This window comes from Jaculus jaculus, chromosome 5 (genome assembly GCF_020740685.1).
Source record: "Jaculus jaculus isolate mJacJac1 chromosome 5, mJacJac1.mat.Y.cur, whole genome shotgun sequence".
In the NCBI taxonomy this organism is placed as follows: domain Eukaryota; kingdom Metazoa; phylum Chordata; class Mammalia; order Rodentia; family Dipodidae; genus Jaculus; species Jaculus jaculus.
In genome coordinates, this window is record NC_059106.1 from 86,880,021 (window position 1) to 86,907,122 (window position 27,102).

The 27,102-nt window shown below is 42.5% G+C and overlaps 1 protein-coding gene across 2 annotated transcripts in view; it reads right to left on the reverse strand.

Moving 5' to 3' along the window:
- Agbl4 (AGBL carboxypeptidase 4) overlaps positions 1 to 27,102 on the reverse strand; it is a 1,499,625-nt gene that overhangs the window by 129,398 nt on the left and 1,343,125 nt on the right. For both annotated transcript variants that reach the window (XM_045149299.1, XM_045149298.1), the window contains exons 7-8: positions 20,442 to 20,531; positions 9,941 to 10,055 (exon numbers count right to left, since the gene is read on the reverse strand). In XM_045149299.1, coding sequence (XP_045005234.1) covers positions 9,941 to 10,055; positions 20,442 to 20,531 — 205 coding nt within the window. The remainder of the gene's footprint in view (positions 1 to 9,940; positions 10,056 to 20,441; positions 20,532 to 27,102) is intronic.

The following is a 27,102-nucleotide window of genomic DNA, read 5'->3' on the forward strand; positions in this document are numbered from 1 at the left end:
AGGCTCATTGTTGGGAAATTTTGTTTGTGGACATGAAACTCTGCAGGAAAGCTTCACTAAGGAAACCTGTTTGTCACATCATATGCTTTCGGAAAGCTGTTGTCTTCTCTGCTTGTAATGGATGGGGGAGTTGAATTTGAGGTTGAAATAAAGGCAGTTATGGCCCAAGATACAGACCATGCCTTTTGTGTCCCACCTTCATCAATAATAGAGTAATGTTTTAAGCTCTAACTTTCTGACCTCTGGATCTTCTTCTAAATCAGTAGTAATATGAGAATGGAAGCAGGAGTGTGTTATTGTCCCTATATCTTCAGTGGCATAATATGTACAACTTGTATAAGTTCAGCTAATGCTTTGTATTAGTGGCAGTGAGTAGTGTGTCCATTTATTATTATTATTCCTTTGGTTTAGAACATGTTATCATTCTCTTCCTCTGTTCATTCTGTTCTTTTAGAACATTTTCCCATTCTTTTCCTATCTCCACCCTCCAACCTGGGTTGGAGTGCCTCCTCTCTGTCTCCACAGCTCAGAAATGCCCTTCACCAATCAATACAGCTGTCAATATGAGACAGCACAAGGGCCAAGTCCACCTCATATTCCCAGTGATTGGTCCCAAGTATGTGCTTGTTGAATGCTGGAAGGAAAGAAGGAGAGAAAGAAGGAAAGAAAGAAGGAAGGCAAGTAGAAAGAAGAAAAGGCAGGCAGAGGAAGAGAGGAAAACTAGAAGAATGAAAATAAAGTAGTGTGAGGTTTTCCAGCAGACACAAGATGTGAGCAAGATTGGACCAGTAACAGAAAAAAGCCAAGAAGGAAGAGGCTTGGAGATTGGAGGATGGATGCAGGGGCAAGATCAGCAGTGGACAAGAAGCTGAGATGAAAGCTCAGTGGCACTGTGCAGGCCTCAAGTTCTAGGCTAAGTTGCTTAGATACCTATGTTGGCCAATTGAGAAATACAGAGGTACTTTACATTATGAACTGGTACCTAGAGAGCATTGGTTGGGGGACTGACCAGAGTGATGGACTTCTTGATTCCATCACATTGCTTTGCTCCTCCAGGCTCCCCAGCCACTTTTCTCAGTACCTCCTTAGAAGCCCGTCTCCACTGCAGAATCGATTATTAAAATCAAGCTGCTATCAGCTCCAACTTTGAAATGTGATTCAGCTGCTTGCAGGGACAGAGACAGGAGTTGCCTCCAAAGACATCTAGCCATCTGGCCTTTTCTAAGGAACCTGGTTGGGAAGCTTATTTGAATAATTGGTTTTGGCAGTACACACTTGTGGGTTAGACACCTGATTATACTGAGGGCCCCAATGTCCTTTCAGCCTCCATGAAAACATCATTCAGGTTATATAAAGCAGGAGAGACTATGGGAGGCAAAGGTCTGTCTGGCTCCTGCTGTCAGTTGGGGCTGCATCTGAACTATGTGGTTCTCACTGTGTGACCTTCAGCAAGTTACTTGGCCTCTCTGTGGCTTGGTTTCTTTGTTTAAAACAAGGAGCATGGCTCCTGCCCTGCCTGTGCCACAAAGAGCTCCAAGAGAAATTGCTCCATAGCAAAATGCAAGAGCAGATTTAGGTAAGGATTTATGTGAAAGACACTTTACACTTGTTGGACAGCCAAGTGCATTAAGGAGTGTGGTTCTTAGAATGAGGCTTGTGGTGGCACCTTCCCACCTCTGTACTACAAATTAGATTTCATTGTTTAAGGGACTTAATGTCATTTACCTATGCCTCAGTTTCCTTATCAGTGAAGAGAGGATAATGAGACAGTTCTGCTAAGAATGAAATGAAACAAGTAATGCAAAAGTTCCTGGAACAGTGCTAGGTCCAGAAGGCTTAATAGACGTTAGTTCTCATTGTCACCACCACTACCACCACCACCACGTCTAGTCCTGGACACTATGCCTTGGAGAAAGACAAGGGCAATGATAGCTCTTCTTGTTACCACCACCATCAGCATCTAGTCCTGGGCACTGTGCCTCAAAGACAGACAAAGACAGACCTCTGCAGCATGTCAAGAGGAGAACAGTAAGAAGGGCAGGGTATGTGAGATGATGTCTGAAAAGCTGGAAGGCTGAGCGTCCATTCTACCTAAAGAGCAGAAGTCAGAAGTGGGGAAGAAGAGGATGCACAAACAGTGAATGATTGTCGTGTAGAAGATGAGCTGGGCCCGAGAAAGCCTCTGGAGGGCAGAGGCAAAGTCACAACTTTAATGTGAAGTCCTCTTTAATGGGCAGAGGAAGCATCAGTGCAGTATGGTAGCTTAGGAGGGAGGCACCCCACCGCGCCTGGAAATCAGCAGACAGTGGTGCATGGGCAGCTCTCCAGGATGCTGTTGAGGGACTTGCTGCACTGGCAGGACACTGGACAGATTTCCATCAGTGATGCTGTGGTGGGGTGCCTGGGGTAGAAGGAAGCACAGTCGGAGGAGGAGCTACCAGCTCTGTCTGTTGCCAAACTTGCTAAGGATTTTACTTTTCCATTTCTAGCTTGATGAAAACCATACACTTTTTTTTTTGTTTATTTGTTTTTCTGAGGTAGGGTTTCACCCTAGCCTAGGCTGACCTGGAATTCACTATGTAGTCTCAGGGTGGCCTCGAACTCATGGTGATCCTCCTACCTCTGCCTCCTGCATGCTGGGATTAAAGGTGTATGCTACCACGCACGCTAAACATGCAGTTTTTATGCTGCCACAGAACAAACAACATATACATGTACTTGACAATGTATACAGTTAATTCTATGTTCTATTCTACTTTGGATGACTTAAGCTTCTGATTTCTCTGCATGTTGAACTGGAAGTAGAAGCCAGTTACCAGCTGCAGTGTGTGGGGGTGGTGGTGGTGGTATTTCATCCTCAGATACATTTGATGGCATCTTTTTGTACTTCCTAGCTCCCTGTTATAACTGTTGAACTCCTATAGAACCTCCATTGTTTAAAATCCTCCTTTAGCAACCCTAGTCAGGAGAGGCATGCCCTGCTTCAAGATACAGGCACACAAGATTCAAGATGAGGGGTTAGAGGCCGGGGAGATGGCTCAGCAATTAAGAGCACTTGCTGCACAATCTGAGTTCCTGAGACTGCCCAAGTTCAATTCCCCAGCACCCACTTGAAAGTATGGCCACCCATATCTGTAACTCCAGCCTTGCAGAGGACGGAGAATTGTTGGGGCTTGCTGACCCATGACCCCAAAGGCCAAAATGGCAGCTCTGAGCTATAAGAGACTCTGTCAAGGAAGCAGGCAGATGAACAAACAAGAGGACACCCTATGGATGCTCTCCTCTGACTTCTGCCCAGATGATCATAGGATGTGGGCATACATGTGCATACATTACACACATAGCACAGCACACACCACATCATACATACTACATACTACACACACACATCAAAAAAAAGGTAAGGTTTAATTCTCATGGGTACATTAACCTGCCTCACCCTTTGTGCCAGTGCAGCTGGGTCATGCTCTTCAGGATCCCTGTGCTTTAATTCTCGTTTCTACTTAAAATGGTGTTGTCACACCGTCTCCATCCCAGGGCTCAAATGAGAAGCCAGGCATGGTGGTGCATGTCTTTAGTCCCAGCACTCAGGAGGCACACATAGAAGGATTGCCCTAAATTCCAGGCCACCCTGAGACTACATAATGAATTCCAGGTCAGCCTGGGCTGGAACAAGACCCTACCTTGGAAAAAAGAAAGAAAGGAAAAAATGAAAGAAAAGATAGGTGGAAAGCACAGTGAGTAGGTGCTCTTTCATGGTGTTTGTATACTGAGCTTCTAATTGACAAGGGCTGCCCCTGGGCCTTCTGCTTCCCCAAGAACCAGCACAGGACACACCACCTAGCACTTTTTCAACAAACCTTAGTTAAGTTGGATTTAGTGCACTAAGCATTGTGTGCTACATAAGGATGGCCAAGAGATATACTGGCTGTGAACGTCTGCACAGAGAATAGCATCCACTTCCCTGGGGGATTGCAGCACTGGGTCATAAAGCAGAATCATTTCTGCACCACCCAGACAGTCTGTGTCTTCCCTACATCCACACTCCCAAGAAGCATGGAGTTTTTCAGAAGATGAGAAATTTCACAGCATCCTGCTATCTTTTGGGTAACTGCGTATTTTATGATGACTAATAGGCAATTACTATGGTAATATTGCAATTCAGCATGTGTGAGGTTTGGGAAATGAGAAATTATGGGTAACTACTTTGGACTCATTTCTATGGTAACAAAAAGTAATTGTCATTAAATACCACTTATACTGAGGCTGTACCTGGTAATTATAGATTTTTATGCCCAGAAACATAAATAAAACCAATAAATTTATTCAAAGGTCTATGACTGTTTACTTATACGTGGCTCTATGGAATACACAATGACAAGCACCTAATTAAGAAATGCAAACCCAACACAGAGTTTCATTTTGTCACATGAAAATGGAAAGTCCCCTTTTCCAATGCAAGGCAACTTGCATTACAAATGCTCAAGAAATGCAATGGGGTAGAAAAGGGGATGGGGCTTTCTTCTTTGCCAAAGAAAGGTATGGGGAGGAGGAGGTGGCAGGGGGTATATGCAATGTGTGTGCACAGCCTGGTCTTCTTCAAGACAGAGAATTGCTCACTGGCTCTAAACTGATTTAGACCATCATCCCATATGCCAGTGGCCTTCCTACAAGGGTTACCTTGCAGCCTCTTGGCTCTGCAATACCTGAGACTGCAATGTCCATAACTCAGTACCCACGGTGCCAGGCCCACTTTGGACTCTGAAAATACTCATGTTGTAAAACCAGTTACCTTTCTTCCCTCCCTCCTTTCCTTTTTTTCTCCTCTTTTTTCCTTTCTTTCTAACGTGGAAGAATACAACAACAAAGGATTTACTATCTTAAGTGTTTTAAGTGTATGCTTCAACAACACGAAATACACCCATAATTGATGCTGCCCTCACTGCCTATCTCCGAAACTCTGTACTTACTAACTCACTAAGCAATGACTCTCTTCACCCTGTTCCTCAAACCCCTGCAACCATCATAGTCCTCTCTGTCTTTATGAATCTGATATTTGACTACTTGAAGTACCTCATATAGGTAGACTCATGCTAAATTTATCATTTTGTGACTGCTTTATTTCATTTGGCATAATGTCCTCCTGGTTCACTGATGCTGTGGCCATGTTACTCTTGACCAAGTCTCTCCCTATAGTTTCCAAATGATAAAAGTTTCCTTTCACCCTGTTGAATTATAACAAGAAGGTTGAAAGGAAACCAAGGCTTGGGTAGAAATGCATCTTTTCTGACAATAGGAAAGCTCAGGACAGGAAAGAGAACTGCTAGCATTCTGCTTCCACATCCAGCTTGGACCACAATGGCAAAGTGTATTCATTGACCTGGGTGTTGTGTCAGTTGTACCACAATGGCACTGTTTAGGAGTGCAGTGACCCTGGGTGCGGCATGGAATGCTGAGCATGACTTTTAATCTTTAAAAGCAAAATGCAGGGGCTGGAGAAATGGCTCAGTCAATAAAGTGCTTGTCATATAAGCCAGAGGACCTGAGTTCAAATCCCCCATACCTACAAAATAGTGACAAGAGATCACTGAGGCTTGCTAGCTAGCTAATTTAGCAAAATTGGTAAGCTACAGGTTCCATGAGGGACCCTGTCCCCAAAAATACGGTGGAAAGCAATTGAGAAAGACACTCAACATTGACCTTTAGCCTTCACATGCACACACATGTAGGAACACCAGCACACACGTGTGTCCACACACATATGAACATGTATACACATGAAGATATTTTTTTTTCTTTTTTTTTTTTAATTTTTTTTTATTTATTTGAGAGCGACAGACACAGAGAGAAAGACAGATCGAGGGAGAGAGAGAGAATGGGTGCGCCAGGGCTTCCAGCCTCTGCAAATGAACTCCAGACGCGTGCGCCCCCTTGTGCATCTGGCTAACGTGGGACCTGGGGAACCGAGCCTTGAACCGGGGTCCTTAGGCTTCACAGGCAAGCGCTTAACCGCTAAGCCATCTCTCCAGCCCTCACATGAAGATATATTTATACACACATACACACACACAATAACAAAGGGCTCTGAGAACCCAGAGTTTATGTCATAACAGCAGCTCATGTTAAATCATAACTGTATTCATATTATAATAGTATAGATTAAATAGTTGGGATTAGGAGGCCATATCTATGAAGATAAAGGATTAGGGGATAAAAACAGATGACTAGTGATTCTATTTGAGGATTTTAGCTTTGTGTTTTAGCACAGGCACTAAATATTGCTGTTTAGTTTATCTATTTGTTCATAAAATAAAGATCAATGTCCATTCTGTGTTGTGCAATGTGGCAGACACTGGGGATTGGTAGAACAAAGTAGACAAACTCTGAAAGTGCAGTTTACAGTGTAGCGGGGAGGAAAACATTAAACAAATCATCACATAAATACATAGACACGTACAAGTTAGGCCAAGTGCCATCCAAGGACAATGCAGCGTGCTATGAAAGAGAACAGTGAGGAACCCAATTTTGTGTTGCTCGTGCTGGGAAGGCCTTCCTGAGGGATCACATTAAACTTAAAATCTGAAGTGAAAAAAAAAAAATGACTGGAACTGAAACATAGTAGGCAAGATAGAGTATACCATTGCCCTGTTTTTATTATACACTGAAGGAGTTATATATTATTATATCATCTCACATAACAGTTTTAGACAGCCACTGTACAGAATACTGTAGTTGATATGGTCTGCCACATTGCACAACCATATCTACCTGATACCCAAGCCCATGCTCACCCACTGACCTCTATTTCCTCCAAACCCCCTACTTCTACTCTGAAGGGAAAGAGCTTATGATCCAGTTTCCCAGCCCAGGGAGGCACCTGAGGGCAGGCCTGTCTTCTACTCTCAGGGCCTGGCAGGTCCAGCCCTGACTGCAGGAGTGCAGGCAACTGGGGGGAACAAAGGGAGTCAGACAGTCCTTCATTTCTGCCTGCTCCTCAGGCTACAGACCATAGACAGACGCTTTGACTTCTCTGAGGAGTTGCACATCCACAGGGAGATGTCAAGAAAATCAAAGTCCAAGGGCATGAGAGGGAAGCGGAAACATGGCTGCCTGACTTGGATTGGCCAAGGATTTGAGTCTTTCTTGTGGGATCTGGCTTTGTTTATTGCTCTAGAATTCCTTCTTTCCCTACTATCCTTCCTTCCTTTCTTATTTCTCTCTTTCCTTCCTATTCACCATTCCAATCATCCCTCTTGTATTCAACTAATTTGAGTAGCTTATGTGCAAGCAGAAAAACCCTAATAAACTCCCCTTCAGAGTTGCTGTTAGGATCAAAAGAAACAGATGTGAGTGCGTGATAGACCTTGGGTCAGCAGGCAGATTTCTTGGCATGTCCTCCTCCAAAGCATGCTTTGTAATAACTTTTTAAATTTGTTTATGTATTTGACAGAGAGAAAGAGGGAGAGAGAGAGACAATGGGCATGCCAGGGCTCCAGCCATTGTAAATGAACTCCAGACATGTGCGTCCCCTTGTGCATCTAGCTTATGTGGGTCCTAGGGAATCAAACCTGGGTCCTTTGGCTTTATAGACAAACACCTCAACTGCCAAGCCATTCCTCCACTTCCAAAGTGTACTTTATAAACTGAACATGGGTGGTGGGCTCTGGACTGGGGCACTTACCTTTAAGAAGCATTAAGTTCTACATTCTTCTTTTGAGACGGTCTATGTTAATTATATTCAAAATTCTGAGAGGTCTCATTGTGAAAGGGCATGTTTAGCTTCACTTAAATGAGCATTTCCCAAACTTCTCTAAACTCAGAAGTCCCCCTCCTCAGTAATGCCTTTTCAAGTCCCACCAAACTCTAGAAGTATTGCTGCAGGGAGCAGTGTGGCTTGCTGGCCTTGGGGAACTCTGGGGCACCCTGAAGGTCTGGTTTTGAGTTGGTATTATTATCTTTCATACTCTACAAAGCTATAGCAGTGAATTTATATGATTGATAGGTTCCTTGTTGTTACTCATAGCTGTTTTAGCAACAGGGTTAATGCCTGTGGTTAGAAACTTTCTCCCACTCTTATAATGAGAATCATATTTTCTCTGTAGGAAAATGTTAGGAGATAAAACTTCATTGTGAAACCATTTCTGAAAATCAGAGCTCTCTTATCCCAAAGAACGCTTTCCACAGCCACAAGAGACATGTAGAAAGCATTTGCTCCTCCAGCATCACTCCAGTGGCCATCTGAAGCACGTAGAAGAGAGTCATGTTGGCCAAGGTTACAGACTTGTTTCTCTCTAGCCCTTCCCTGGACAGCAGATGATGAAATTAGTAAGTGTGTGGAGTGGCAGTATTGACCTCTCTCTGACCATTGCTGCTCTTGTAATTAAACAGAAATGTTAACATAAATCAAATGGTTTGCCCATCACCATTATTGCTAACCACATTCTGTCTAGGGAAGGTAGAAAGACATTGCTCTCAGGCCTGCAACAAGCCATAAAACCTGCAAATGCTAATGAACCATCACTTTAGCCAATTAAGAGAGGAAGCATAATTGTCTTTAATGAAGGCTTCATGCGTCCCATGGGTCTCTCTCATACCCATGGGTACCAGAGAGCCACTCTGGACCCAGCTGTCATGGTTTTGGAGAGTAGTAAGCCAGCTCTGTGTAAAATGGGCCTGGCTAGGTGTCAGGAGTTCTGGTTATAATCTGAGCTCAGCCAAGAATCTTAGGCAAGTCCTATCTCTTTTTTCTTTATCATTAAACTCATCCCTTTCATCCACTCTTTGAGTATCTATTATGTGCTAGTTTCTGTCTTCTGGTGGCTTGCATTTCAGTGGGGTCTATGCAGTGGAATGGTTTGTTCAATAGCCAGGCTGCAGTGACCCAGAAGCAAGTGGCTACTTCTATTTGGGAATTGGGGAATGATTTTCAGAAGGGAGACCTGAGGTGAGTTTTCCAGAGGGTTAGTGAGGAGAAGAAGGGCTGAGGAGGTGCTGAGCAGAGGCTGCTCAATAAGGTAAAGTAGCAGAAACTAACAGGTATGTTTGGGGGCATCAGACTTTGCTCAGATTAGCTGGAGTGACTGTTCTGAAGGGGCAGGGGTGAGGCAAACCAGTCCATGTACAGGACCAGGCTGTACAGAACCTTGCACTCGAAGCTGGGAAGGCTGGACATTGTCTTGTAAGCTGTGGTGTTAATCAACTCTGAAGTTGTACAATTTGGGCAGTGAAGTTAGACTATGTGGCAGCTATGTGTACGTTGCCTCAATTGTGAAATAAAGGTGTTAAGACTATCCATCAGATGCTACCTGTAGGCGCTCAGTCTTCTTTTGACAAATGATCCCCTGAGCAGTAGAATTTTAGACTGTAAAGGATAGTTGTTTGACAGGAGAAAGAAGATTCAAGATATGGCAAATGAGCGAGGGACGGGAAGGTAGGGGTGGCTAGCTTGTGTGTCCATACCAAAGAGAAATGCCACTCACATGAACTGGGATTCCACTTTCCTTCATTTATGCTCTCTGAGGAGAAACACAGCAGCAGAGCAAGGATTATTGTAGCTAGGCATAAGATACTGCAAACATATTCCTCCCCATTCTTTCTTCTCATACAGCTATCCTATCAGGTAGTTGTTCCTTATGCAAGCAAAATTGGGCATCAGAGAGGGAAAGTGAATTTCTCAGTCACACAGAAAACAGGTGCTAAAATTGATACTAGTTCTCCTGATTTTGGGTTCAGTAATCTGCCCATAAATCTCTAGCAAGTAACCTCAAGGAGCTGTTAATAGCCAAGGATCATTAGCCACACTGTCAAGAGGCAGAGTGAAATTTTCTCTGATAAACTAATGGTTATCTGAAAATCTTTCTCAAAAGCTTATCTGATATTATTGTTTATGTGCCACCATCCTATGACTTCTTGTTTCCAAACATCCTCTCCAGCACCTCACCTGTAGTTGCCCAGGTAGACTCCATCGGGGTTGAGCATTGGCGCAATCTTGAAGACCAGATGTTCTCGTAGGACACGGGCAATTGGATGCTGGCTTATGAGGAAGTCAATGATCCCTAAGGAAAGAGGCATGCCTGTGTTAATCTGAACATTTCAAGGAGAAAGAAGCACCCTGTTCTTATCATCAAAAATAGCAAGAGTTCAGTTTGTTGGGTTTGGACCTGCTATCAGCTTCTGTGAACAGTGACCCTGGACTTTTGGTTCCTAGTGTATCTTCCAGAAGTTTCTGTTTGTAAGATCTATATAGTTCAAGATATAACACTGATGCCAAAGGAGAGAAGGGAGAATATTTCCTTCAGACATAACAAGGAGGCTTCCAAGGAAAGAGGGCATTTGAACATTGTTATAGAGAATCTGGATGATACCAACAGTCTCTGGAAGGTGCCCTCCATCACATAACCAAAGGAACTCTTGTGAGGCCTCCTTCTTTAGTGTCCCTCTCATGATGACCTGCATCTATCCAAAGTAGGGAAATCCACAGCCCTTAGCCCTTGTCCCTCCTCCTCTGCTCCACATGTCCATTTCTTCACTGAGGACCTGAACAAATGGACAAAATGCTGCTTTGGCATTCCATGAATTTAGTGAAATACCAGGAAGTGAGATAGAAGAACCCCTTATCCCCCAGTACAGAAGGGTCTTGTTCCCTGCTGGAAGAGAGGATGTCTCTGGGCTGGGCCTGGAAGGTCTTCGTAGGCAGGTAAGAGGAAGGCAGCAGGACAACTAAGAACAGTTCATGTGCCCCGCAGCAGGCACTGAGCTCTTGGAATAATAAATAGCTCCAGAGTTCATTCCAAGGCTGCTGTGACCAGTGAGGGACATCTTGGGCTTTTCATTATGCGAGGCTGAGAATCTATCAGCAGTGGGGAGCCAGTTGGACATCATTCACTTCTCGCAGATGCGGCAGTGGTCCAGATGCCCTAATTTATTTGTTGGTCCTCATATTAAAGTTGTTGTTTGCCAGTAAACAGGCAGAGTAATGATGCCAGGCACCCTTATTAGGGGCTAATAATTGCTTAATTTGTCCACTAATTGACCCCAATGCCCCAGGCAGCCCTCCATCAAGGAGCCAGCCTGCACTCAGGGCCTGGCCATTCTGCCTCTGAGAACGACTTCTGGAAATGGAAGAGCATTGTGATCCATCTTGCTTCACAGACAAGCCGATTAATTGGGCTGCCAATTAGGTGGCTAATAAAAGAATGGGAGAACACAAAGCTGGACCAGAGGCCACAGCCATCCTGAGATCCCTTTTCCAGGTATCCTCCAGGTGGGTCAAGAAAAGGGGAAGTTTTAGACTCAGCTCTTGGCTTGAGGTTAGATTTAACCTATTAAGAATCCTTCCCACCCATCCAGAGTTCAGAAAACCTTTTCTTCTTTTTCTCCCATCCTTTCATCCTTTCCTTCCTTTCTTTCTCTCCACTTCTCTCCCCACACTTAATCTTGTGGCAGAGAAAGTGAAGACTAGTATAAGGAAGAATGTGGAAGAAAGAAGAGGAAATGCCATTTCTGGTCATAGGTCAAAAGCATTGTTTGGACCAAGGAAGCAGAGTGACCAGGGAAACAGCAAGACTGGGGGCAGAGGTCGGAGTTAAATCTTAACTAGCTTCCTCTGACCAGTTTTCTCATGCTGACAGAAGGATAATGGCATCAGATCTGGAATGCTGCTGGGTGCCTGGGATATAGCCCTGGCACAGAACCTCAAAGTCATGATGTGTTTCAATAAACTCACTCAGAGTCAGGCTTGAAAGGCAGTGCGAAAAACAGGATGCATTTTGCAAACAGAAGTCTTGATTTTTGATGTTTACTAACCATGCAGTTTGGGGATAAGGACACTGAATTGAGGAGGTCAACAACCCAAGGGCACAGGAGTGGCTGGTTGAGTTGAGGGAGCTTTTAGAACCGTTCTGCTTAGATTAGGAGAAAGAAGTAATTGAATTACAAAGACACATAGAACATGACATTTTATGATTCTTTGTATTTTATTCCTGTCCCTCAAAGTGGAAAAAAAATCCCCTCCTCTGTCAAGCGAGGTGAATCATTTTCCTTTTGCTAGAGAGACACTGTGATTTGAAGCTAGAAGACACAAGGTCAGAGCTGGGCTTTGGACAGCGCCCTCTACCTGCAGCATGGATCATTTCAAAACTGAAGGAATAATGGTGGGCCAGGCACCTTGAGGCAAGACCTAGGCAGAGGTGAGAGACTGGGAACTGGAGAGTAGACATGCAAAGGGAGGTGGGAGATGTGAAGCTGGCAGTGGGGATCCATGATCTGGTGTGGTGGTGACCTGCAGGGCTCTGGTGTCACCAAAGCTCAAAAGACTCAAGACTTGTGAGTGTGCTGTAGGTAAAGGATCATGGTGGGGTGCTGCCCCCAAGAGCAGCCACTCTTTGCTCAAATGCCAAAGCCTTGGGGAAAATGGAAGAATGATGCCTCCAAATGAAAACTGAGTCCATTACAATAAGGCAAGTAACCCTTCTTTAGACCTTTAAGTTTAGTGTGCCTTCCCCCCAGGCCATAAGCTCCAGGAAAGCCAAAACTGGTCTGCTCTTGACTACCATATTCTCAATGCCTTGATTAATACATGACATGAGGAAAGTGCTTAGTACATGTATGTGAAGTGATTTAAGTGAGGTCCATGATGACTACTGTACATTCATTATTTGGGTGTATGCTATTGGCTCGATTTTACAGGTAAGGGATGTAGAGTCAAAGTATGACATCACTTGAGAGTCTCATGGGGGTCTAGAAGGGATTCACATGCAGTTTTTCTGGTTTCAAAGCAGTGCTCTTTCCATTGAGGCAAAACGGAAAGATCTGAATGACTGTTCACATGTGTGGACATTAATTTTCCCTGCAGAGAGATCTGGATAAGGCTTGTTGTTTCTGTTCTCTGCTCAGAGGCAGCAGCTTAGAGTGGGAAGAGCCCAGGCTCTCAGCAAGCCAGCCAAGGTGTCTGCTGGGTCCAGTATATGGTGTGTAAGAAAGTAGCCACTGCAGGCTTCCCCTGACTACACCAGGGTCCCTGCTGCCCTCAGGCAAGCCCAGTAGCTTCAAATTAGAGAATCTCAGAGTAGTCCCTGACGAGCCTGGGGATCACAGCATGGACGTCTCTACTCCCAGCTCTGCCTACTTCACGGTTGAAGAGTGAAGGGCCCCATTTCAGTTGTGTAAGGCTGTTTGGACTACAGACAGAGAAGAGGAAGAATAAGAAGAGCAGAGCAGAGAGGAAAGCAAACTAGACTAGAAGAAGGACAAAAGTCACCACCTAGTTGATGGGAAATATTAGACTGTTTTTGGTCCTGATAGCTGGTGGTATTGGTGGTTGTGAGAGCATCGTGTGTGTGTGTGTGTATGCATGTGTTCATGCAAAGGAAGGAGGAGGCTTCCTTTTTCACTGACAAAGTAACTCTGATGAGTGACCACCCTGAAAGAGGGCCAGCTCTTTCTCTTCACAAACTCCCTATGTCTCTGGTGGACATCTTGGCAGGAAGTAGCAGGGCCCAGCCTGGGAAGCAGTAGACCAGAATCTAGTCCCTGTTCCATCATTAACTTACAAAGTGATGTTCAGTGAGTGGGAGTCCTTGAGTAAGTTATTACTGCCCCATTTTGCAGGTGAGGGTACAGAGGCTCAGAGAGATCTCTCAACTGGCAGGCAGAGGTAGCAGGGCTGTAACCTGAGTCTGTCTAACTCTAAACCTCAGCTATGCCCAGAGTCCCTGCTGCCCTCCAGAGTGAGGCAGACCTTTCTCACAGAAGCATTCCAGCCTCATCAGTTCAAGAGAAGGGTGTGAAGTAGACAAATTTCTTGTCAGGTGGAGATTTTTTCAACGAGTGTACACCAACAGCTCCTGGGAAGTTTCAGTGATAGGCATTCTCTTGATTGTGGTCAGAGACTAAGGCCTGGGTCTGGTCCTGGCCAACCGTCCAACCTGCATCGGTGCTTCCATGTGAGTAGGGCCTAGCTCAAGGCTTCTCCAGGACAGCAAGGCAGCATGGGACTTGTATTCTCTGAGCCACACCTGAGTGCAGGTTCACCATGGGGAGCAGAGGAATCAGAAACACCTGCAAGTTGTTCTTCATTAATACTTTCTCCCAACACCCACCGTGGGCATTTTCTGCTCATTGTATTCCAGCACTACTCTAATAGTTTGTGGTTATTAGCTTCTTTAGTCTTTACAACAATTCCACAAAGAAAAATTTCTATTATTTCCTTGTAAGATAAAGGAATTGAGGCACAGAGAGGCTCTGGAACATTCCCAAGGTCAAAAAGTGTCATAAGCAGAAGTGCTGGGATCTCAGCTCCATGGTCTTACCAAGAGACTGGGCTTCATACACCCTGCCACAGGCCAGCACCAGAGCTCCTGATCTCTCAATTTGCTGTAAGTGAGAAATGAGGATCATTTGGCCTTACAGAAACCAGAAGGGAGGAAGGGTGATAGAAGAGTGACTTAGAGCAGCCTTCCACCACCAAGCAGTGCACTGCAGCCCTCAGCAATGCCCCTTTCAGCTCCCTGCAATGACAGCACTTCTCTCTACTCCCAGCAGCAGGTGTGTCAGCAGCTCGGTGGTGGAAACATGGTCCCCGCCAGATGGGGACCACCAGGCCTCACACGCCTGTTTCCTGCTCAAGGTCACTGAGCCATTGAATGGGACAGAGCTGACAGAACAGGAACAATCCAAGCCATCATCCCTCCAGGCTTAAGACCTGCTTTCACCCCAGAGCCAAAGATAGGAGAGGGAGATCAAGCTGTGGGCACTGACTAGGGAAGAAACTTCCAGCAGGGCCCTGTGGAGCTTGTCCTGGGCTGACCCCATGTTGCTGAAAGACCAAATACAGGCAGAATAGTGAGGCAAGGATACCTGCCTTAAGATGAGTCCATAAGATGAGCAAGGTAATCCCACTTTACAGATGTGTAAAGTCCCAGTTGAAGGGTCATACCCTAAACTTTAAAGACATTATGATTTCATGGGAGATACAAATACAAACTGATCACATCATGAATGAGAAGAATAAAGATCCTCTATGGATAATGACAAGTTTTAGACCTTCAATATAGGCAGAAAGCAGAGTGTTGAGGGCAGTGGGCTGGGAAGGCTCACCTTGGGAGCAATTAGAATGAACCTTAGGAAGATAGGAGGTGCTCACTAAGTGGCAAGGAGTGGACACGGGGAGTGGGACCAGGGATGAAAGACCTGATGGTGCAGAGTTGACTGCCCATTCCAGAAGCAGTCTGTGTAGGGCTGTGGTGTAATGAGGCCGATATCAGAGAACCCAGCAAGAACCAGGTCACAGCAGGCTATGGACACTATGCCAAGGAGCCTGGTGCTTATCTTGAGGAGGCAGTGAGCAGGCATTGACAGGTTCTGACAAAGGGTAAATATTTGTTGAATGTCTATAGGAAAACATCAAGTGTATTGACTCAGCCTCTTATGAGATCCTTTCTCAGGTTTTATGGTTATTAAAGAGAGCACCCGAAATCAATTTCATGTCTCTAAGCCCTAGTCATCATCTGTAAAATGGGATGGTGACCCTTCCAACTGTACCACCAAGATATTTTTGACGTGTATATGTGTGTGTGGTGTGTGTATGCATGTTCATATGTGTGTGGGCACATGTGCATATGGGTTTAGGTGTGGGTGTGTGTATGTGTGTTTGTGTGTGTATGTATGTTTGTGTGTGTGTGTGTGTGTGTGTGTGTGTGTGTGTGTGTGCATGAATGCATGCATGTGGAGACAGGGTTTGGGTTTGACATTGGGTGTCTTCTTCAATCTCTCTCCACTTTCCTTATTGAGACAGTGTCTCTCAGCTAAGCCAGAGCAGACACTGACTCTTCCAGCTAGCTATCTTACCCTGGGGACTTGCCTACTTCTGCCTTCTGAGCACTGGAATTATAGACATGCTTCTTCGTACCGAGCATTTACACAGGTGCTTAGCATATCTGAACTCAAGTCCTCATGCTTATGTGACAAGCACTTAACTGACTGAGCCATCTCCCCAGTTGCTTGAGATGAAGGTGTTGGTGGCAATACTGCCACCTTTTTGCCAACAAGGACAAAACTGTTACATCCAATAAGCTGGAGAAACAGACCTGCTGCCAAGTTTAGTAACTGACAGATGGCTGCATGTAAAGGGGTAGGTAGACCCAGGAGGGAAAGGGAAAGGTTACTGCAAGGACAGTGCTGGAGAGGGAAAGGGCCAGAAGTGAGAATGCAAAGGAGTCAGCTGTAGTGACTGGAGCCTTGCCATACAGCCTACAAGTTGCTGAACTCTGGGTAAGTCACTTCCTCCTCCTCCTGAATTTCAGACTTGCCAACCAAACAAGCAAGGGAAGCCATTGTGCTTTGCTGTGACCTGGGAAGATTATGACTAGGAAAATGAAATTCATATCTATTTGCATAGTGCTTGATAATTTCAAAGTAGATTACTACTTAATCTTCTCCTATTCCCATGGGGACACAGATGGCATCTGCCAAGTGTCTGCCATGTGCCAGGCACAGGACTGGGTGGCATGTTTAGATACATCTCATGCTTGATTCCTGATAGCCTTCCTGGAAAGCGTTGTTGACCTAATTTTACAGCAGAGGAAACTGAAGCCATGCTGAAGAAGGTGGTTCCACCAATATATGACCACAAGGTTGTCTGATTCCAAATCTACAGTTGTTTCTACTACGACATTCCTCCATGCTACATAACTTTCATAGGCTTTTCATATGCTTTTGATCTCTTTTGACTGAAATGAGACAAATTAATTTTACAAATTTCAGTTTTACATATATAAAGACACAGTATTAGTGACATGTTCTGTGACACAGAACATGAATAGAATGAAAATAAATTAACTTAATAAAATTAAGTAAAATATATATAGACAGACCTTAGAATAGTAGTTGGCACATATATAATATATAATTTTACAGTAATATATCCACTAGATAGGCACAAATGCAGCCAGGATGGTGACACATGCCTGGAATCCTAGATACTTGTAGGCTGAGGCTCATGGAGTGCAAATTTGAAGTCTGCCTGGGTAACTTAGACAGACACAGTCTCAAAATAAAACATTTTTTTAAAAGAACTAGGAATATAGCTGGATGGTAGTGTTTGCCTAGCATGTATAAGGCCCTGGGTTCAATCACCAGAACTATAAAAAAGACATTAAAATTTTAAATGTTGGAAAAATTTAGGATAGTGGCAATGTAAAGTTGAACTTTTATAGATAAATTTGGTAGGGTTTATTTTTTTTCTTGCTTTATTTATTTATTTATTTTACTTTTCACAATTTTTATTAACATTTTCCATGATTATAAAAATTGCCCCATGGTAATACATTCCTCCCTCACACTTTCCCCTTTGAAATTCCATTCTCCATCATATTACCTCCCCATCTTAATCATTCTACTTACATATATGCAATACGAACCTATTAAGTACACCCCTCCCTTCCCTTCATATCTCCTTTTTAACTTACTGGCCTCTGCTACTAAGTATTTTCCTTCTCACGCAGAAGCCCAATCATCTGTAGCTAGGGTCCACATATGAGGGAGAACATGAGGCACTTGGCTTTCTGGGCCTGGGTTACCTCACTTAGTATAATCCTTTCCAGGTCCATCCATTTTTCTGCAAATTTCATAACTTCATTTTTCTTTACCGCTGAGTAGAACTCCAATGTATAAATGTGCCACATCTTCATTATCCACTCATCAGTTGAGGGACATCTAGGCTGGTTCCATTTCCCAGCTCTTATAAATTGAGCAGCAATAAACATGGCTGAGCACGTACTTCTAAGGAAATGAGATGAGTCCTGAGGATATATGCCTTTTAGTGCTATAACTGGGTCATATGGTAGATCAATCTTTAGCTGTTTTAGGAACCTCCACACTGATTTCCACAATGGCTGGACCAGATTGCATTCCCACCAGCAGTGTAGAAGGGTTCTTTTTTCCACATCCCCACCAACATTTATGATCATTTGTTTTCATGATGGTGGCCAATCTGACAGGAGTGAGATAGAACCTCAGTGTAGTTTTAATCTGCATTTCCCTGATGACTAGTGACGTAGAACATTTTTTAGATGCTTATATGCCATTCGTATTTCTTCCTTTGAGAATGCTCTATTTAGCTCCATAGCCCATTAATTGATTGGCTTATTTGATTCCTTATTATTTAACTTTTTGAGTTCTTTGTATATCCTAGATATTAATCCTCTATCAGATATATAGCTGGTGAAGAATTTTTCCCATTCTGTCCCATTTGCCTCTTTGCTATATTCACTGTGTCCTTTGCAAAACCTAACCAAGGAAGTGAAGCATCTCTACAATGAGAACTTTAAAACTCTCAAGTGAGAAATTGTAGAAGACAATAGAAAGTGGAAAAACATCCCTTGTTCCTGGATTGGAAGAATCAATATTGTGAAAATGGCAATCTTACCAAAAGCAATCTGCACATTTAATGCAATCCTTATCAGAATTCCAAAGACATTCTTCATGGAAATAGAAAAAAACAATCCAAAAATTCATTTGGAATCACAAAAAACCTCAAATATCTAAAATAATACTGAGCAACAAAAATAAGGCTGGTGGAGGTATCACCAAACCTGATTTTAACCTATACTACAGAGCCATAGTAACAAAAACAGTGTGGTACTGGCACAAAAACAGACATGTGGATCAATGGAACAGAATAGAGGACCCAGATCTAAGTCCAGGTAGCTACAGCCACCTGATATTCTATAAAAATGCCAAAAACACTCATTGGAGAAAAGACAACCTCTTCAGCAAATGGTGTTGGGAAAACTGGTTATATATCTGTAGAAGGATGAAAATAGATTCTTCTCTTTCTCTATGCACAAGAATTAAGTCAAATGGATAAAATACCTTAACATCAGACCTGAAACTCTGAAACTGCTAGAGGAAAAAGTAGGGGAAACCCTTCAACATATTGGTCTTGGCAAAGACTTTCTGAATACAACCCCAATTGCTCAGGCAATAAAACCACAGATTAATCACTGGGACCTCATGAAATTACAAAAATTTGGTAGGACTTTAGAGTGAAGTTGAAGATTCGCATATCTCAAGACCCTGAAATTACATTTCCATGTTGTATGCCATAGAATTTATACATGAAAACAGGTGGTGACTTGTGTAATAATATTTTGAAAAACATTGTTTTCAAGAAATGAATACTTTAAACAATTCAGTTATCCCTTATCAGAAAAACCAATAAATAAATTTAGCTATAGACTGACAGGAATATGATATTTTAGTGAAAAGTATGCAAACAACCTTTCTATTCACCAGTATAGATACCCGGTGGAAATCAAGTCTTGTTGCATATAAATGATGTCATTTTTATGTAATTCAAAATAGGAAGAACTCAAAAATACATTGCTTAGAAATGTTTAGATATATGGTTAAACTACTAGAAAAGTCAAAGAATGGCAAAACATAAGCTGAAGGTTGTCTGTAGAAGGGTGGGAAGAATAAGGACAAAACTTGACATGAGGAGATAATATTGTGCTTTATAAACTGATGGTACTTGGGTACTCATTATGTCATTATTATACCTTTTTATTTAATATACTTATATTGATGATTATAGCTGACCATTTTATATGGATGAAATGTATAATAGTATTTTTTAAATATAATTACAAAGAAATATACTCAAACAGAGAAGATATCTTATATACCATTGGTTGTCTGATGCCAAGCATACATCCTTGCTAATGGTATTTCAAACGTTGATTGAATGAATACATCAATAAGTAATTTTGCCTTTCCAAAGCCCTTTTAACAACATACCTATTGAGCTAGATCTAGATTTCTTGCTGTTGTCAATTGATGGAGACAAGTAAACTCATCTTCAACATAGCATATCAAGAGAATTTCCCTAGGCCCTATCTGTTCACATATCTATCCATTCATTTATTCTCCATAGTTCTATCTAATTGATAAGAATTTATCAAAACAAAAAGAAGTTGGTATCACATAGGGCATCTTTAAATAAGTGAAATACAAATGTGGTTGATTAGGTATCTCCCATAGACTCAGGTATTCTGAATGCTAGGTCCCCACCTGGTGGCACTTTGGGACTTGGAGCCTTGCTGAAGGAGATGTGTACTTAGGGTTATTATATACAGCTCCCCTGTGCCAATGTGCTGCTTACTCTCATGCCACTTTTGTCTATCTGCTGTGGCAGAGGTTATGTCCAGCCTCTATTCATGCCACTATTTCCCTTGCCACCATGAAGCTTCCCCTTGACACTGTAAGCCAAAAGAAAAACTTTGCTCCTATCAACTGCCTTGGGTCGAGTGCTTTGCACCAGCAGTATGAAAGTGACTGTAACCCAGTGCAATGTGAGGTAAAGCCTGCATGTGTCACCACCGTCCCAGAGGTCATCATAGGTCCCTAGCAGGAACAGCATATCCACAAGATCCTTAGCTCACCTTGGCACACAAATGAAGAGGGTGTTTCCCCTGGGTGGACTCGTCCTGTGATGAAGACCACTTTCTTCTCTGCACCTTCTCTAAGATTGTCTATAAGAAAAAAAATGTGGGGAAGGTCACTAAGGAGAAAAAGCTGAGAATAGATAGGGATTGATATTTGGGATGGAGGTAGAGGAGGAGTACATTACTTTTATCCATTGAATTAGAGCACTAAGGCTAAGCCATAATTACTGCCTCTATGTATTCAGTACTGAAACACTGCATCCCCTTTTCTTGGTGTAACTTTACATCTTATATTAGTATAGAATATTTACCATCAACTGAGGAAGCCATGGATGGGGTTGGATTTCAAAGCTGCTATGCTATAGCAGTGTACATCTTTCTGAGTTTCCAAGGCCTAACCTGTGAACCAGGATTTACATTTCATACAGGCTTAATGGTTAAACAAGACTACACATTACATAGTACTCAGCAAACATCTAGTAAATGATGGAATAAAAGGCAGCTATTTACATTAATAAAAATAGTGGCATCTGTCATTTAATTATCCACCTTTGTGTCAGACAGATTTTAAACATATTTATAATCCTTAGAGCAGCATGTTTAATACTCCTTTTATAGAGGCAGAAACCAAGGATCATTGAGTTTAGGAAATGTTCAAAGTCACAGAGCTAATAGATAAACTGAGATGAAAATCCAAGTTCTTGTCTGATGGTAAGGAAGCGGCAGGGATCAGATTACCTTTACCTTAAATAACTAGAATTAGAGCTTCAGTTATTGTCTCTTAGTATCTTGGTGGAAGAACACTTGCCTGGGTATGAAAGTTAGCATTGGAGAAACAAAGAACAAACAAAAACAATCTAGAAGATGAAACAAGATAGACACAATGACTATTTCCAACACTGGTCAAGAGACAAGCAGATTATCCACAAGGAAAAAAGGAAGCATATCTGATCTGCCTCATGAATGTCCGGTACTTTTGTCTGATGGACCATCAATCACAAAACCGCTAGCAGGGTGCAGTGTCTAGAGCAAAGCATGGCAAGTTTCCTTGAGATTTAGATTCAGTGATAACAGTTGTAGGGAAATTAAGCAAATTTCCAGCTTTTAAATTCAACCCCCACCTATGGCTTTCTAAGATGACTGTGAATATTATATACTAAAATAATATGTAAAGTTACACCAGAAAAGGGGATGCAATACTTCCATATTGAATATATAGAGACACAGTCAATGATGGTGTGGCATTAATGACTGCAATCCAGTGGCTAATGAGACAAAGGTAAAGAGGGAGAGCTGTAGAAAAAAAGAAAATTCAGAAATCTTTAAAGGAGCCTCCTTAAGTCTTTGTTAGATCTCAAGATCTGCCGGGTGTGGTGATGCACAACTTTAATCCCAGCACTCGGGAGGCAGAGGTAGGAGGATCACCATGATCTAACACGCATAGGGTGAATCTCCAAGTTGTGGTTTGGATCTTGAATGTCCATCAAAAACCCAGTGTTGATCCCAGGCTTATGACACTACCATGAGATATTAGACCCTATAAGAAGTATGGTCTAGTGGAATGGAGTTAGATCTTTGCAGGAATGTCCTTGAAGGGGCTAGTAGGACCTCATTCCTTATGTTTCTCCTTGACTTTGCCTTCTGGCTGCTATGAAGTATGGTCGCCTTGATCATATACTCCCATGTGCTTAGTGTGCTGCCACAGTACTAACAGCAAGAGCACCAAGTGATCATCGACAGGCACCTCTGATACCGTAAGCTCTTGTAAGCTATTTATCTCTGGTATTTTGTCACAGTGATACAAAGCTGACTTATATAAACCATGGTACCAGTAAAAGAATGGCCACAGAGCTGCGTACTACATAGTTATCAGGGCTCACATAGGGTTAAGAAATCACCTGAATTCTCACTACCTTGGTAGAAAGCCTTGTCAATTCTCCAAGAAGAATGAGAGAACTCAGGAGGGTCACATCTTAGTGGTATGGCTAAACTACTCTAGATGCATTCTAACAATGCTTTAAAATACATCTGAAAAGAATCAGGCTACAGAAAATAAACTAAACTGCTGATTATATGAAGCCCAACTCATTAAAGGAAAACAACAAAATCCAGATGCCTGACAATGCATACTTTCTAATATCCAGCTTCTAATAAAAAAAAGTTAGACATGTAGAAAATAGGGCCTCAAATCAGATCCCAATCTCTTTCTGCTACCACATAACTCTAACATGTGCAATAAACTTTAGTCATTATGCAAATATCTTGTTAGATTAAAAACATCAGCCAAGAATAACAGTCTTAAAATGCGGAGGCAGGGGAAGAGTACCCAGGCATAAATAGGACCAGTTGACTCAAAATAGAACAGCAGTCAGGTGTGGTGTAATCCTAGCACTCAGGAGACTGAGGTGGGAGGATTGTTCTGAGTTCAAGGCCAGCCTGAGACTACACAGGTGGGCTAGAGCAAGACCCCACCTCAAAAAAAACAAAAAAACAACAATAGCAAAAAACCCCCAGACCAATGTAAAGGAAATTTAGAAAGAAACTCAGAGAAGTTGAGTTAAAGGAACTCATCTACACTAAGGATGGTCTGAAAAAGAGAACATAGAAATCACTAATGAGCCTTCTCTTAAAATGCTGATGGCAGGTCATTTTTAAAGGGTTTCATTATCCCAACACATACACTAATATCAGACACTAAAATGAAAACAAAACAAAAAACAAAAAAACAACCAAAAAATGTTAACTCTATTCAACATTGTCCAAAAGATCGGTTGCTTATTTGGTCTGTTGGGGTGACCAATCAGGGCTGTGGTAACTGCTTCCCCTAAAAACTAGCAGGATACACATTGGACCAACACCCATGAGAATTCACCCTTTCCTTAACCCTATTGATGAGGAGAGGAGGAGAGAATATTCCTGGACTGAATATAAGCTACTGCAGAAAGCAACTTTGACTTCCACAGGTCAATTTCTGATGTCTTTTCCAAGACTTTGTATGGAGTGAGTGCTCAGGAACTGCTGCTGAAGCATAAAATAAAAATAGCTGCATATTTTGTGCTTTATAAAGAAATTTAAAGATTCGGGCTGGAGAGATGGCCTAGTGGTTAAGTGCTTGCCTGTGAAGCCTAAGGACCCCGGTTCGAGGCTCGGTTCCCCAGGTCCCACGTTAGCCAGATGCACAAGGGGGTGCACGCGTCTGGAGTTCATTTACAGAGGCTGGAAGCCCTGGGGCACCCATTCTCTCTCTCTCCCTCTATCTGTCTTTCTCTCTGTGTCTGTTGCTCTCAAATAAATAAATAAAAATTTAAAAAAAAATAAAAAAAATAAATTTAAAGATTTATTATCTCATTGAATCTTCATCATGCTCTTGTGAGGTAGATAGTGCTAACCCCATTTTACAAGTGAGGGAACTGAGGCCCACAGAAATGAATTGACATGCTCAAAGTCATTTACAGTGCCAGCAGTCAAGCCCTAGCTCCCTGCCTGCATCGCTGCCTCTACCCTATCTGTATAATTCTAGATCCACTAACAATATTATATGATCCCACATCTGTTGCATTTCCATCTGCAATGTACACAAGAGAGTTTGGTTTTATTCTTTATTGCTGATAAAATTAAATTACTATCTTAGTATTTATATTGCTTTTACACTTATTTTTTAAAAAGAAAATACCACCCTCAAGCCTTTTTATAAAGCATTCTCTAGCACTGACCTCATCTATCCCAGCTCTCCAGAAATGATAAATGGCATGACTAAGGCCCTCAGTGAAGGCTGACTTTATGGATGTCTCCCCTGACCCAGTATCAACTCAATTGCATTCAGCATTTCTGCTGACCACAGGGAAATGCAAAATGGGCATTCTATTTGCACACTAATTTTACTGAGCCCCTGTGTCTTCATAAAATGATAACGTGGGGCTAATAAAAATCAAGCATCTCTGGTGCTAATATAAGCAAATGTTGATGCAGGCAGGTAACAAATTGCTTTGTCATTTAGGAGGCCATAAAAGAGCATTATAATCATCTTTAGGCAAAATGGATGGGTTGCCTTTGCTTAGCTTTTAGCTTTCATTTGCAAAATCAATTTAAGGTAATGTAGCAGTTCTGAGGTGGTGTGACATGGAGTCACCCTATCCCCCCCTCCTTGTCGCCAATCCAGACTCCTCCAAGCAAAGCCAATTAAACATATTCTTGGTGGAGGCAGGAGGGATGAAGGAGGAAGTGAGCTTGAACAAAGAAACTACAGTGGAACAGAAACAAGCAATGAGGCTAAGAAGAGCCCATAAGGGATACCAGACCCAGACAAGACAGCGCATGAAGCTGACACATTCAAAGGCACAAGGACACAATGCATTTTCTGCAGCAGCCCTAAATCAGTGTATGTGCGCGTGCACACACACATACGCATGCACACACCGCGGCATCCCTTGTCATTATACTCCCGTACCACATTTTCCATAGAATATTTATTGACTATCTGTCAGTGGCTCAGTACTAACTACTATTCACTTCATTTTATGGAAGATGAAGGCAAAGAGATTAAGGGACTTGCTGTTATCCTCATAGCTAATGAGTGAGTGGCAGAATCAGAATCACAACTTGGAAGGAACTCTGTTCTTAATATCTATACTATCACATGAAGGACAATAATATTATGCTATTATGATAATAATTGAGTAATATTTATTGAGTACTTATTCTATGCCAAGCACTTTACATGCATGCTCATTTAATTCCCACAGTAACCCGATGAAACTATTATTATACTATTCTAAGCCCCTTTTATAGATTAGGAAATTGAGAACTAAAAACATTAAGTAGCTTGACTAAATTTGCATGAGTAGCAAATCTGGGAGCCAGTATTAGATGTAGGCCTATGAATCACTCATCTATGCTCTTAACCACTGGGTCGTATTGACTCTTGAAGATTATGTTGGTTTCAAAATCATATTCATTATTCCTTTTTTTTTTTTCGTATTCTTGAGACAAGAATGTATCCCAAGGATAGGTCACAGCTCACTGTGTCACCTAGGACGCCTTCCACTTCCCTATCCTCCCACCTCCCACATGCTGGAAGTGTGTGTCACTATTCCCAGCTCCCATTGAGTCTTTGATAATCGGATTTTTTGATGATTAGTTTCCCACCCCTTTAATGTTGCTGGGCTAAAAGGCTTGCTTCTACCAAATGGAATATTATAAAAGAATGATATAGAACTTTTGAAGTTGGGCTGGAAAAGACTGTGGTCTTGGGTATGCTTGTTCTCTTTTAGAGAACTCACTTTTGGAGAAGTCACCTACCATTTCACAATGACACTCAGTAGCCAATGGAGAGGGCCACATGTTGACCAACAGCCAAGAGGATGTTATGCCTGAGCATGGAAGTAGAACTCTCCAGTCCCAGGTGCCTGTAACCCTGGCTGAGAGCTCACTACACCACAGGAGAGGCCCTCTGCTAGAGCTAGCTGTTCAATGCTCCCACACTGATGACTCACAGAAATAAAAATTGCTCAGTGGGAAAAGTGTTTGTGAAAGCATGAGGACTTGAGTTCAGATTCCAGAACCCTAGCTGAGGGTGATGCAACCCTTTTCCTGGTACTAGGGATGTGAGTACAGGAGGATCCCTAGGCTTACTGTCTAGCTAGATTAGCTGACTGGGTTCAGCATGAGATCTGATCTCAAAAAACAATATAGAGGGCATTTAAGAAGATACCAGATGATAGCCTCTGGCCTCCACATGCACACACACACACATGCATCCATATACACATCCACTCATACATATGCAAACACATATTCATACATGTATATGCACCACCTGCATATGTGAAAAAATAGAGAATAAATGTTTGTGGTTGTAAGATGAAAAATTCCAGAATAATGTGCTAGGCAATAATACATAAGTAATAGAATCTTCATGGTGGTAAGTATATTCTCTTAATTGATATGTTGAACCTAAGTAACTCAGTGCCTTATCTATTGGTGCTATTGACCTTGAATGAGGACCAAAGCTATGACCATGGTCTCTTATGAAGTTCTAGAGAGAAAGCTTTGACCCATTTGGTCAACTACCTGTGACCAATGGAAGTACTATAAGATATTAAGAGGCTTGGTCCTCTAAGGATAAAAACATCCCCAAAATTCACTGTCAATGTTGTTTCTCCATCTCTCCTGACAATAGCTCTGGTAACTTGTGAAAAATGAGACTAATGTAAAGGAAGACTGAGGTGGTACACTGGGAGAAGAATGTGGAATGGTCCAATGAGAAAATTTTTAAAATATATACTTCTCCAGCAGAACAGAAAATGCTATCTTATGGTTTTAAGCAAGACCAATTGCAGCCTTTTTTCCTCTAGGCCCATACAGATCCATATTAATACTAAGCTAGAAAAATAACAAATCTTGGTAGTAATGAAGCTTAGTTGGCTTGCAACTGTTAGTAGCCTGTTCAGAGTGGAACCCAGACACCAATGTGGACTTTTAAAATGCATGGGGGGGGGGGTGGATTCCACTTTCTCCACTTAAAGCATTAGCAGCTCCATTGCCTTCAGCACAAGTTCAGCCTCAGGCAGGATCCCATCTCTGGAAGATGATGTCTACACTCCTGTCCAACCTGCCTCACAGGCTCCAGCCTCAGCTACCTCCTGGCAGTCTCCCAGAC